Source organism: Papaver somniferum, unplaced genomic scaffold, assembly GCF_003573695.1.
Source record: "Papaver somniferum cultivar HN1 unplaced genomic scaffold, ASM357369v1 unplaced-scaffold_125, whole genome shotgun sequence".
Taxonomy (NCBI): Eukaryota; Viridiplantae; Streptophyta; class Magnoliopsida; order Ranunculales; family Papaveraceae; genus Papaver; species Papaver somniferum.
The window spans coordinates 6,024,799-6,038,065 of NW_020621603.1; the positions used below are offsets into that span (position 1 = coordinate 6,024,799).

The 13,267-nt window shown below is 36.4% G+C and overlaps 1 protein-coding gene across 1 annotated transcript; it reads left to right on the top strand.

Moving 5' to 3' along the window:
- The first annotated feature begins 356 nt into the window (after positions 1–356).
- Positions 357–4,677, top strand: LOC113331453 (protein IQ-DOMAIN 31-like). The gene is made up of 7 exons (XM_026578165.1): positions 357–587; positions 932–1,044; positions 1,505–1,801; positions 2,272–2,475; positions 2,783–2,863; positions 3,108–4,125; positions 4,334–4,677. The coding sequence occupies exons 2-7, from the start codon at positions 955–957 to the stop codon at positions 4,363–4,365; spliced, it is 1,722 nt and encodes a 573-aa protein (XP_026433950.1). The 5' UTR covers positions 357–587; positions 932–954; the 3' UTR covers positions 4,366–4,677.
- The last annotated feature ends 8,590 nt before the right edge of the window (positions 4,678–13,267 follow it).

A 13,267-nucleotide genomic window follows, 5' to 3' on the forward strand; every position in this document is an offset into this window, starting at 1 on the left:
TTGCGCTGTGTTTGGACTTTGGATAAGATTGCATCCCAGGTAGTGCATAGCGGAATATCATACGTTGAATAGAAATTGTCCCATTAAAACCAAAAAATAATTTTGTATTAACACGTATCAAAAGAACATACCGGAAAAATAACCAAAATTAAAAAGTCGGTCTTGAAAATCCCCTGCCCCAAGTGCCGGAACGTGCACCCCGTTAAAAAAGGCTGCACAAAATTGAACTCAGTAATAAATAAAAACCTGATCTTTTTGAATTCTTGGGAAGTTTGTTGTACTGATTATCTTCTTCATTTTTATATTAGTATAAGAAAATTACAAAAGAAATACACATATCCCCATTCTACCCTGGGAAAAAGAAACATGTTCATTTTCTTCTCCTCTTTTGAGTGGTGTACTGGAGTGTATAGAGTAGTGACTAGAGAAGAAAGCAGAAAACTAAAGCACTATCATTACTGTTTATCTCCCACCTTTTTTTTTTCTTCTCATCATTTTTAAAGTTGCATGGCTCTCTCTAATGTTTAACTTGTTAGGGTTCTGAGAGTGAAGAGTCAAAGAGCACATTTGAATTCATTTCATTTCTTGTAAGTTCAGATCTGCTCCCATTTTTGAATTTTTTCTTTCATTTTTGATTAGATCTTAATCTGTTTTTTCTAGGTTTAAAATTTCATGCATTTCAAGTTTTGGTTTCTGTCTGGTGTTATGTCTGATTCTCTGAAATTGTTTCCACTCATTGTTACTGTACTTCCATTTATGTACTATTTCTCTTCAATTGTGATCTTAATTTTTTAATAATTATCTTCTGTTTTCTGTGAGTGTTAAGTTAATGCAACTGCAGCTCTTTTTTGAGATGTTTTATGTTAGTGAATTGCATTTTGTTACTATTAAAATTTCATTTTATTGAATTTTTGAGTGTGGAATTATGCAGGTAATCTTGGATCTTATTCATCAATGGGGAAATCACCAGCTAAATGGATCAAGTCTGTACTGTTGGGAAAGAAGACATCTAGATCCAGTTTGTCGAAAGGAAAAGACAGCCTGGTAAATTCCTATATTGAATTGCCATCAAATTCCATTGGATCTAGTGTAGAAGCACCCAAGCACATAGAGAGGGTGGATCACTCTTAGTAGTTCTGTTGAACCGAAAGTTTCCTTAGTAATTAATTATACAAGTAGATGTTACCTGCATAGTACAATTATGGAACCTGTCTCAGAAGTCTGTACTAATAGTTTTTTTATATGTGATAGATTTTTTTTTATAAAAATTCATACATCTGGTGACATTTTTTAATTATGTTTTTGTTTTTACCTGATTCTTTTGTAAAAATGCCTGGGTTAACCATTTTGTCTTAGTAATGCGACTGGAAATTTAGTTTTCATGCGTAGAGAAAAAGAGGTCTTATTTATGTTTCACATTCAATGTAGATGCAAACTCGTATTTTTTGTATTGCATGTACTCAATGTTCAGCAATTCTAACTAATAATTCATCTTCTTGTAAAGAAAACTACAAGCAAAAAAGGGGCAGGGGATGCGACTAATGTAGAAGTCGCTGATATATCTGTGGGCCATCCTTCTGTCACACAGCCGACATATGCTTCCACTGATACAAATGGAGATCATGCGGAGTCAGAGGAGGTGGCAGTGCCTACTGTAACACATGATGAAGTGGCCCTAGTGCCAGGAAGTCAAGATGCTGATAATCTGGGAACTGAAGAATCTGTTGGGCCAAATGATCCAGAGAGAGTTAGGGAAGAGGTTGCTGCTACAAAGGCACAAGCTGCATTTAGGGGTTATTTGGTAAGTTTTCTGATTCAGAGTGTTTCACTTTCACTAGGTCAGTCATATACATGGATGTCATAATAGACTTTCATTATTTTTTCCTCACCATACTATTTGTACTCCTGATGTCGTTTAAGCCTAAATATCAGGCAGAGCTACTTTATGTTGGTACAAATAGATTCTCGTGGTAGTAGCTTGATTTTATCATGTAACTAGTGCTTGTTATTTCCATGGATAACCGAATTTTGTATGTATCATTTTTATTAGTTGCTATTGACTATTTACTGTTAAGCTTACCATCGGTATGATAGTACCAGCCACAAAGAGTAGAATTTGATGAGCAGTTAGAATCATTTCACAGGTCATACCAACCTACACAGTTTGAGTGGGTCAAAAATTATATAGTATATTGAATTTGCAGAGATTAAGACTATGCTAATTGGTGTGTATGGAAATATGTGCTGATGTACCTTTCCCTGTCTCTAAAGGCTCGAAGGGCATTTCGGGCTCTCAGGGGCATCATACGACTGCAGGCTCTTATTCGAGGGCACTTGGTCCGGAGACAAGCTGTTGCAACTTTGTGTTGCTTGCAAGGAGTTGTGAAGTTACAAGCCCTGTACCGTGGTAAACAAGTTAGGCATTCTGATATTGGTGTCGAAGTGCTTAACAGATGCACTACCGTTAAACTTTTGGTAATTTCTCCAACCTTCGTTTACTAGTTTCATTTTCAGAGGAGTACCTAATTCTTCACTGTTCCTTTAATTTTTTCTCGTCTTTCTTGTTAGGAAGTCAGAGTTCTGTAGTTCCTTCTGGAAAGGTCTATTTAACCATTTATTATTGTTTTTGAAATTTCTTTTTTTTTTTGTTTATTTCCCTTTGTTGGTTTCATTCATGTATATTTCTTAATTTTTCTGGTTGCGAGACATCTAATAAACTATTTTCCTAGCTGCTTGTTTCTCACTTTCACCGAGCTGATTGCTTTGCTTCTTTTTCCACCAGGATGCCAAGTGTACAAGTTTTCCTGGAGCTAAAGCACTTACTCTAAATCAGAAACCGTCACAAATTGTCTTTGTTAGTAAGGTAACTTCAGCTCTATGTTTTCAATTTCTATCATTATTAAATATTAATTTTAATTTCTATCATTATTGAATATTAATTGGATGAAAGTGTAACATAGAAGGAACAAATACATCTATGTTAGAGTTGGGGAGCTAGAGTTGTTAAATTTCATTTGTAACTTTTTCCAATGAACTCCTTCCATTTTGATTTGGTTCATGGAGGATTTGGGTTGAGCATATGACTTAGTGTACGCTGCTGCTTACAGCTTCTTGGATCCTCACAAAGTGCAATGCCTCTCCACCTCCAATATAGTATGGACGAACCAAATTCATATTGGAGCTGGCTCGAGCGCTGGACAATCTTTCATGCTTGGGGACCTCTGCCTCAAACAAAGAAATTTGCTGATTCAAAATCTCAAAAAAACAAGGTTAATAATATAGAAGCGCACACAGCACGGTCAAAGCGTACTGTCCGGAAGGTACCGAGCAATGGCTCAGTGCATTCTTCTTCGGAATCTGCAAAACCAAAGCGGAATTTAAGGAAAGTTCCGAACCATTCTGTAGATCCAGCACCAGAACAACCACAAAATGAAGTTGATAAGGTGAAACGCAATCTAAGAAAGGTTTCTAATTCCACTATAGAGACAGAGACCAACGATCAACTTCCATTGGAGACTGAGAAGCCAATTCGCAGTGTAAGGAAGGCATCAATCCCTGCAGCTCCTGTTGTCCCAGAACAAAGCAATGGCGATTGTGCTGATAAGATGTCAGCAGATGCAGCAATCGACATAATTCATCAGTCTGATAAAGAAACTGTGGGAACACCAGTGGAAACAGATCAATTGGATGATGTGATGCATGATAGCCCACCTGCAGTTGAGTTACCACATCAAGAGATCCACAATGAAAGTGAAAATATTCCTGTGAGTAATGGGGAATATATCTCAAAAGAAGAAGACCTAGCTACCAACGAGAACCAAAAAGACATGAAGAGGAGATCTTCTTTCCCAGCAAAGCAGGACGATCTGGAGATTGGTTCACCAAAGACGCCAAAATTGCCGAGCTACATGCAAGCAACTCAATCTGCCAAGGCAAAGCTTCGAGGACAAGGCTCTCCAAAGGTTGGCCACGATGGGGAGGAGAAGAGTATATTGACTAGGCGGCATTCTCTGTCATCATCTGCTTCCAATGGAAAATTGAGCTCAGCATCACCAAGAACGCAGAGACTATCAAGTGGAAAAGGTGGAATTAAAACTGACAGATCTCTATCAGCTTCAAAAGATGGTAAGAGTAGTGAAACTTCCTTTTCATGCATCTTTTCTCTCTCCACGTGTCTCCTTATGTCTGCCATGACTTCTGCATTATATCTATTTCCCTGCATTAGATCGGACTTTCTTCATGAAATTACTGCTGCACTATCCGTTTCAAACAATAAATTAAAATTTCTTTCCGTTTCTGAGTAACCTTTTGTTGCTGTGTTAATAATTTCCAGAGAAGGTCATTCAAGCAGACTGGAGGAGATGATTTTGCAGGAAGTTTGGGTCTAGTGAACCTATCAAAATTTAACAAAAGGGAGTAGTAGTCTACACTCTATAGTCATCTCTTGTTACATGTTGTGTACAATTCTGTTGAATGTGGTATCGGTAATTCCTTTTGCTTTTTCTCCTGTTGTATTGTTCGTGGTGGTATTTTGAGTGTATGTATAGTGATGTAGGCTTACTATGTTGACAATTTCTGTTTTTTCTTGTTTCCATTCTTTCATCTCTTTTCTGGTAAATTGTTAATTTCAGAACCCTAATACATGCAAACTTAACAGAATCGTGTCCGTCGGTTAAATGTTTGGTTTCAAGTTCTCTTTATTTTGTTTTTTTTCATTAGGGAAGATGCTCAATGTTGTTGGTCTACACATTTGGTTTGATAGGTCATAATATTGCCAGTAATTAAAGAAGGGCATGCTTTTGTCGTAACAATGTATAAATAGAAACAACGAAGTATCAACTTTTTAAGATGATATCACATAGTAACAATTACTTATCTCTCATCTACGAGATTTAAGATACAAGCATCCCCTTTTAAATTCCACCGGCACACTCTTCACAAAGATATAGAAATTAAGCATAAGCTCATTTAAGAACTCTCCCCATTTGATGTTATTCCCAAAAAAACAACATGAGTGATCTTGCTTTATAAAAATAATTCCTTACCTGGAACTTAAGTTTTATTGCCCAAAAGGTATGAATAAGTTCAGGGGCAATCATTAGAACTTGATTTAATGAACCAAAATAACACCAATAGACTTCCGTAGGTGTTGAAATGTTGCGGTGTCTAAAGGTTTGGTGAGAATATCAGCCAATTGTTGTTCTGACAGCTCAAACTCTATGTTGAAAATACCATTTCAATAGAGATCTCAAATGAAGTGGTATCTTATGTCAATGTGCTTAGTTCTTGAGTTCTCAACATGATTCTCAATAACTCGATCCGCACTTGAGTTATCACACATCTTCATTATTCCAGTATCGATTCCATAATCAGTAAGCATTTGTTTCATCCATAAAATTGAGTACAACACGAACCTGCAATTATGTGTTCCGCTTCGCACGTCGACAGAGACTGTGAGTTTTGTTTCTTACTATGCCAGGCAACAAGGTTTAGTCCTACATAGTAGAATCCTCCAGATGTACTTTTCATATCTTCTACACAACATGTCCAATCTGCATCAGAATATGCTGTGAGATCTGTGTTAGTATCAAACGTATACGAGAGAACATAACCGATAGTATGTTGTACATATCTTATGATCCGTTTGGCTACTGCAAGATGAGATTCTTTTGGGCTAGCTTGATGGATCTAGCACAACAACCAACACTAAAAGCGATATCTGGTTTTGTCGCTGTTAGATATAGAAGACTTCCAATGATGGATCTGTGAAGTTTTTGATCAACATCAATACCATTCTCATCCTTATGCAACTTCCCAGTAGTGTGCATAGGAGTTAGTTTGGGAGTACTTTTCTCAAGACCAAATCTTTTACAAGATCTTTTGCATACTTTTCTTGAGAAATTTGAATTCCATCCTATGTTGTTGAATTTGTAAACACAAAAAGAATCTTAGTTCACCAACATTTCTCATCTCAAATTCCTTGCCAAGAGAGGTTTAAAACTTTTTAGCAAGTTTCTTGGAAGTAGATCCATAGATTATGTCATCCACATAGATTTGAGCAATAAGGACATCCTTCCCACTCCATTTGGTAAACATAGTCTTATCTGCTCCACCTCTTGAAAATCCTTTCCGAAGAAGTGAAGTGGTAAGTCTTCCGTACCATGCTCGAGGTGCTTGTTTTAATCTATACAATGGCTTTTTGATCTTAAATACATGATCGGGATATTTAGGACTTTCAAAACCTTTAGGTTGAGCAATATAGACTTCCTTCAAACACCCTTTTAAGAATACAAATTTTAGTCCATTTGAAATAACTTAATCTTGAGAAAACAAACATGAGATAATAGTAGTCTTATGGACTCAAGGAATGCAACATGAGCAAAGATTTCTTCAAAGTCGATTCCTTCAATCTGTGAATATCCTTGAGCGACAAGTCTAGCCTTATTTCGGACCACTGTTTCGAATTCATCTGACTTATTCTTATATATCCACTTTGTACCAACAATATTTATGTTATTGGGACAAGGTACAAGTTCCCATACATCTTGTCTTTTAAATTGATTTATCTCTTCATGCATAGCGTTCACCCAAAAGGGATCATTCAGAGCTTCATCAACTTTTTAGGTTCCACTAGTGAGAGATAACAACCAAAACTGCAAATATTTCGGAGTTGATTTCTCGTCTTAGCTGGGGATTTCGTACCTCCAATAATATTGTCGGCGTCATGATTCTATTGAACCCACAGATGTCATGGAGTGGTACGTTCAACATTAATACCCTGGGTAGGAATTTTCTCCTCGTCAGAGATATACAAAACCCGCCCACCATACCCGAACCTGCCCGTACCCGCTAAACCCGTGGGTTTTAAATCCGAACTCGCCCGTTGTGGGTGCGGGGTTGGTGATGAAAATAGAAACCCTCTATTTGTGGGTGGGAGGTTGGTATTAGCTAAAACCCACCCATACCCGCCCGAAAAAACCGCTAAATATATACCATCGATAAAATTAATCTTAGCCGTCCGTTATTAAAATCCTAGTGGTACTATTAGATTGTAGATAAGATACATAACCCTCTTTTTTTCAACTGTCTAGATAAGTAATTAAGATCTTAAGTAAGAAGTATATTTAAACTTTAAAACATGTGTGTGTGAAATTGTGAATGATCATTGAATATAAAGCAGGTATAATATGAAGTATGTGTGTGTGAAAATATTGAACTACAATCTGAAGCGGGTTTAAACCCAAACCCGACCGACCCGTAGCAGTCAGGTAAAACACCCGCCCGTTGTTTGTGGGTGTGGGGTTGGTTTTGAAAATAAAAACCCGTTGTTTGTGGGTGCGGGGTTGGTACTAGCTAAAACCCGACCCGCCCGACCCATGTGCAACTCTACTCGTCACCAGAAACATCGGGACCAGTAACCGTTCGTACAACTTCCACTGATTTCGGAACTTCTTTGACTTTCTCATCCTCCAAAGGAGGTAGCTCAGCAGAAGAGTCATCATGACGAAAATATTTTAAATTATCAATGATAACATTTGCCGATTCCATCATAACACGATTTCTGAGATTATATACTCTAAAATCACGACTATTAGATGCATAGCCAAGGAAAATACCTTTATCGCTTTTGGAATCAAATTTTCCTTTTTGTTCTCGATCCTTGAGAATGTAACACTTACTGCCAAACACGCGGAGATAGTGTAAGTTAGTTTTTTTTCCATACCATAACTCATATGGAGTATTCAATACACACAATTGATCAAGTAGCAGGCTGTGAAGACATCTACACCCCAAAATTTTAGAGGAAAGTTTTTGCTGTGAAGCATTACCCTGGCCATTTCCTGTATACATCCATTATTCCTTTCCACAACTCCATTAGCTTGCAGAGTGATGTGTGGTGAATATTGCTGAATAATATCTAATTGATCAAAGAATTCGAATACTTTAGTATCCTTGAATTTAGTTCCCCGATCACTCATAATTTTCTTTAGTATACGACCTTGTTCATTCTAGATTCTATTTACAATAATCTTGAACTCACTCAGGGTCTCATTCTTGTGTGCTAATAACGCCACCCAAGTGAATCTGGTGTAATTATCGACCATTACCAAATCATATTTCTTCCCTCCAACAGTAGGTTGTTGAATGGGTCCAAAGAGATCCATTTGAATTAAATCAAGTAGACCCTTGGTGGTAATTTCTCGAGATGATTTATGTGGAACTATTACTTGTTTACCTTTTTGACAAGCTCCACAAACACCACCTATCTTGGCACTGATTTTGGGAACACCTCTGACAAGTTATTTTTTAATGATTTTTCCATGAAGGAGAAAATTGATGTGACCAAAACACTCATGCCAAAGATGCGTAGATTCCACCTTTTTCAGATTGCAACAAAGATTAGACTAATTATCCAAAAGATAACCGCTATTTTTTCCACGTATTCCCGGAAAAATTACTTTTCCAGACTTATCTTCAATATCACATCCTTCAACACTGAAGATAACTTTATGGCATTTGTCACAAATTTAACTTACAGAAAGAAGATTTTCGGTCATACCTTTGACGTAAACAACGTGATGGATTTCAGGCACATCGGGAAGCTTGATCATTCCCTTTTTGCTAATGTAGCAACAACTCCCGTCTCCGAATGTTACATGTCCTCCATTAAAGTCGTTCGAATTCACGAACCACTAATGGTCGACTGTCATATACCGGCTACATCCAGTGTCAAGAAACAATTGAAAAGGTGAGGATAAATTTGAATCAAAATCTCCCATAATAACATCATCGTTACCCAAGGAATATTTTTTTAGATTTTTAGAAATCATAAGCTTAGAAAAAAATTTTCTAGCCTTCTTATTAAAACTACTAGAAACCTTTAATTTCTTCCTCAAGAGTTTACAAGTATGTTTCTAAGATTGAAATCACAGCAAAACATACAGGACCCAACTATAGTTGAGGTGACATTAATCGATTCTTTCGAACCAATCTGAGTCGCATCAGTTTTAAGGAAGCCTGAACCTCTTTTATCTCCATACTGACAACAATTCATTAGACATGAATCAAGAGAGTTTCTCGAATCCTTAGATAGATTTAAAGATTCAAAAAGGTTCGTCATCCCAAGAGTTTGATCGAGAACGGATATGGAATGACCTGTACCTACAATTTTCTCTTTATTGATTTGAATTTGTTCATCCAATCTATCTTGGAGAGTTTTTTTTTTGCTTTCAGATCCTTCTCGAATATCAGAATCTTTAACGTAAATTTCACAGTGAAGTCTATCAACTTTCCTTATCAACCGATGTTTCTCATGACAAAGTTTATCGATCATCTACTTCAGATCATTCCCAAAATCAACATCAATGGTTTCTAGAACACACTCGGGATTTGGTATAATTTTTACTGGTGATACGTTTATAGAGATTTCATCTTTGTCCACTAATCAAACATCTATATACACAGACTTATTAGGTCTTAGCGTGTTTGCCTACTCTGATATCAATTGAAAACGGGGGGGGGGGGGGGGTACCTAAATACAAACCACTTTTTTCTTAGGCAATCTGTATGGACAAACTCAATACAACTCCGAGAGTTAAACTCAATAAGGAATAATATCTAGAGTTATATATCTCTCTCTCTTTCGATTAGAACGTTTACATAAACGAATCCGTGAACCTAATCACAAGGAGATTACTTAGATGGTACCAAATACCAATGTCCAAGAATCAATCAAGTCGTATCCAACAAACTAGGTAGGATGTATCTAGAGTTGGCAAACAGGATGGCTTGTTACGGGTTACACGGGTTAACACGGGCCAAAGCTTGGGGATCGTTATTCTTCACGGGTAGTCATTTATCCAATCCGCGCCCGTAACGGGTTAAGCTCACGGGCTCACGGGTTAGCTGGTTTGTGGCGAGTTGACTCGCCAGAAACCGATTTTGACAGAGTTTCCTATGATTTCTAATCTATTCCCGGCCATATAAATCCTCTTCCCTGCAACCTAACATTCATCTAATTCATTTGATATTTTGATTCAATTCAATCAACAGGTTTAACAGTCACACCAACGAAAGCTTAATATCAAAATTACAAAACTGAACAATAATTTGACATTAAGTTTGCATTGAAAGTAACACAGAGTACACTATTCATCAATAGTTTAGTACTTTGTATCACCAAGTCCAAAAATAAAGATATTCACTTCCTGCACAAAATTTATATTGTGGTTAATCAAAAAAATTGTCCACAATCCAAAAAAAAATCTTCAATCTCTTTGCTATACAAAATTTGGAGACACTGATAAGTGATAACTTTATGTCCAAAAAACATTCTCATTTTTCATGTTTATCTTTGAATTACTCCAACTATTCAATATGTATTTGTAATTTCAAGAAAAATAAATCAAACAAAAGAAAAGATTCAAGTCAAAAACATGGAATGTGCATAATTACCCCGCTTTATATTGAAGAAGTTCAATTCCTAACTAGACGCGTAAGAACTTACTTCCCATCATCCTCCACTACCCCATCATCGCCATCGAGTGCACCAAGTTCAATTCCTAATACATCTTCATGAATAATCCCATTGTCCTGATCCAACTATTCTTTTCCTACATGTATAAAAAGAATCAATGTTACATATGAGATTTAGACATTCAACTAAATGAAATATTACTGACTTACGTGGCGCCACTTAAGCACTTAGCAATTCTATGTTCCCAATCACGAGTTTTTATGAACGCCTCAGCATTTTCAGGTAATAAGGAACTGCGAAATCTATCAATTACCCTTCCACCAATGTTAAATGCAGATTCCGAAGCGACGGTTGAAATAGGAATTGACAAAATATCCCCATCCATTCTCGAAAGTACTGGAAATCGTTGTTCCTGGATTTTATAGGATATCGAATGGTTGTTTTAAAGAACATCCGTATATCTCGCTAAGATATTGATCTAACTCTGACAAGTCAGATTGCATATCACCACCATTTTCCTTTGCTGCAGCATATTCCTGCATGAAATAAGCATATTTATGCAACAACATATGAACTTTGATTCAAAATTTGAATTGTGAGCAAGATTCATTAGTCACTGACTCACTGCCTAACCATTTAAGACTTAAAACTACATAAATACAGACACAATCTATAAAAAGTACCATACTTAAGCTTTAAAATTACCTCCATAAGCTCACTTCCTTGAAGGTCAGAATTCCCACCAGTTTGAATACCCAAATTTCGAGTTCCACTGCGGGAAGCTCTTGAATTTGACAAGCGGTAATACCCATTATAAAGTGCTGTCATATCACTACGCACAAGATCAACCTTATCGTCTAGTTGTCTCACGTCAGGATACAACTTGGAGTAAGTAAATTTTAGAAACTTCATTTTCAATCTAGGATCTAATACAACTGCCATAACCAATATAGGACTCAAGTTCTCCCAATAACTGTCAAATTTTTCTTGCATATTTTTTTACCATGTTCCTAATGTATTGAATTTTATTTGTTCATTATTTCTTTAGTAACACATGAACTTGACAAACTCCGTCAAAATATAGATTGGAAGTAGGATACTTACTACCAGAAAATTTAGTTGTGAGATCATAAAACGTCTTGAGAAACTTTGTGACTACTTCAATTTGGTCTCATTCTTCATTAGTTGGACAATCTTCAAAGTCTGGATCCACCTCCTTCAAATGAGTGAAAATACTTTTATACACAAGACAACTGTCTGACATAAGATAAGTTGAATTCCACCTGTATGAAACAAACACTCAGTGAGTATATTATAAAAAATAATAAAATTCTCTAACTGTATAACAAAATAAAAGTGGAAACCCACCTTGTTTTCACGTCTTGACGAATACCCCTTCTTACTCCAGACATTCCTAAATTATCAACAATGTCCAAGAACTTTTGTTTTCTTACTTGGGACTTTTTAAGGGACTTCACTGACTATCGTATCTTAAGCACAGATGGATCAATCATCTCAAGTCCATCTTTTACAATAAGAGCTAAGATGTGAGCACAACAACGCACATGAAAGTATTTTCCCTTGTTAAATATGATTTTCTTTGCAACAAGTCTACTCTTCATAATTTTAGCACAAGCTCCGTTATTTGCAGTATCCAAGGTGACATTGGATAAGTTTTCTTTAATTTTCCAATCTTCTATTATTGCAAATAGCTTCGAAGCAAGTTTTTCACCTGTATGAGGTAGTGGAAAGGGGAAAAGTTAAAGTGAATTTATATTGAAGATTCTAAATCTATCAATCACAATATCACATGCACATAAAATAAAATATCTCAAGACTCGAGTAAGTGCTTCACCTGTATGAGGTGGTGGAAGGGGACAAAAATTCAGAAGAAACTTCTTTAACTCCCAATTTTGATCAAGAAAGTGCACAGTTAAGCTTATATATCCAGTGGTATGTGGTCGTAACAGAAGTCCACATGTCTGATGTTAGACATATCCTACCTGTAAGGGTAAGTCATACATATCAGCACATCATATTATAATCAATTACTCATACATAAAAGTATAAAACAAAACATATGGGTGATGGGTCAGTAGGATTTGAAATTGTGAATCATACCTGGAGCAGGTTTCAATCTGTTTCGAATAACTTCTTTTTGTGCTTTAAGTTTTTTGACAACATCGACTTTCCCAGTATTCCTTGATCTTGGATTAGCATCCTCATTTAAATAACTACATATGTTCCTAAACTCTTTGCACTCCACCAAAGAAAATGGAACATTTCTGGCAATAATTAATGTTGAAAAAAGATCCCGTAATTTTATATGATCAACTTTGCCTACGCGGGTAGACATCTGTCCATTCTTTGCAGATAATATCAGCTGCCATACATCATGAAATTCATGATTAGGGAACTTATGCCTCTTCATAGTTGAGGTTCCACCTTTCTGGCTCTCATATTTATATCCCTGGCCACAAGCTTTGCACACTCCCTTCTTTGAACCATCTTCAGCAACTACGAGCTTAAAAAATTCCCAAACACCAGATCTAAGTTTGTGTTTCTTTCCACCTGAAGCTGATGCAGATGCACAACCAACAGTTGGAGAATCATTCACAGAGTCTATCATCATCATCATCCTCACTCTCACTCATAACATCGTTATAATGATCTTGTTCTTGTACATGTATACTTGATATCCTGGATGGAGCATTCAACCACAAAGAATAGGTCAAAGACTCAAAAATCAGTACATAATTAGCAATATTTAGCATAACAAAATATACTTAC

What these genes read in the sequence shown, in the direction of transcription:
- LOC113331453 (XM_026578165.1), top strand. Translation starts at nt 955, where the DNA reads ATGGGGAAATCACCAGCTAAATGGATCAAGTCTGTACTGTTGGGAAAG. An exon ending in AAATTGTCTTTGTTAGTAAG is followed by an intron (nt 2,864 to 3,107) that starts GTAACTTCAGCT and finishes TGCTGCTTACAG; the next exon opens with CTTCTTGGATCCTCACAAAG. An exon ending in TCTATCAGCTTCAAAAGATG is followed by an intron (nt 4,126 to 4,333) that starts GTAAGAGTAGTG and finishes AATAATTTCCAG; the next exon opens with AGAAGGTCATTCAAGCAGAC.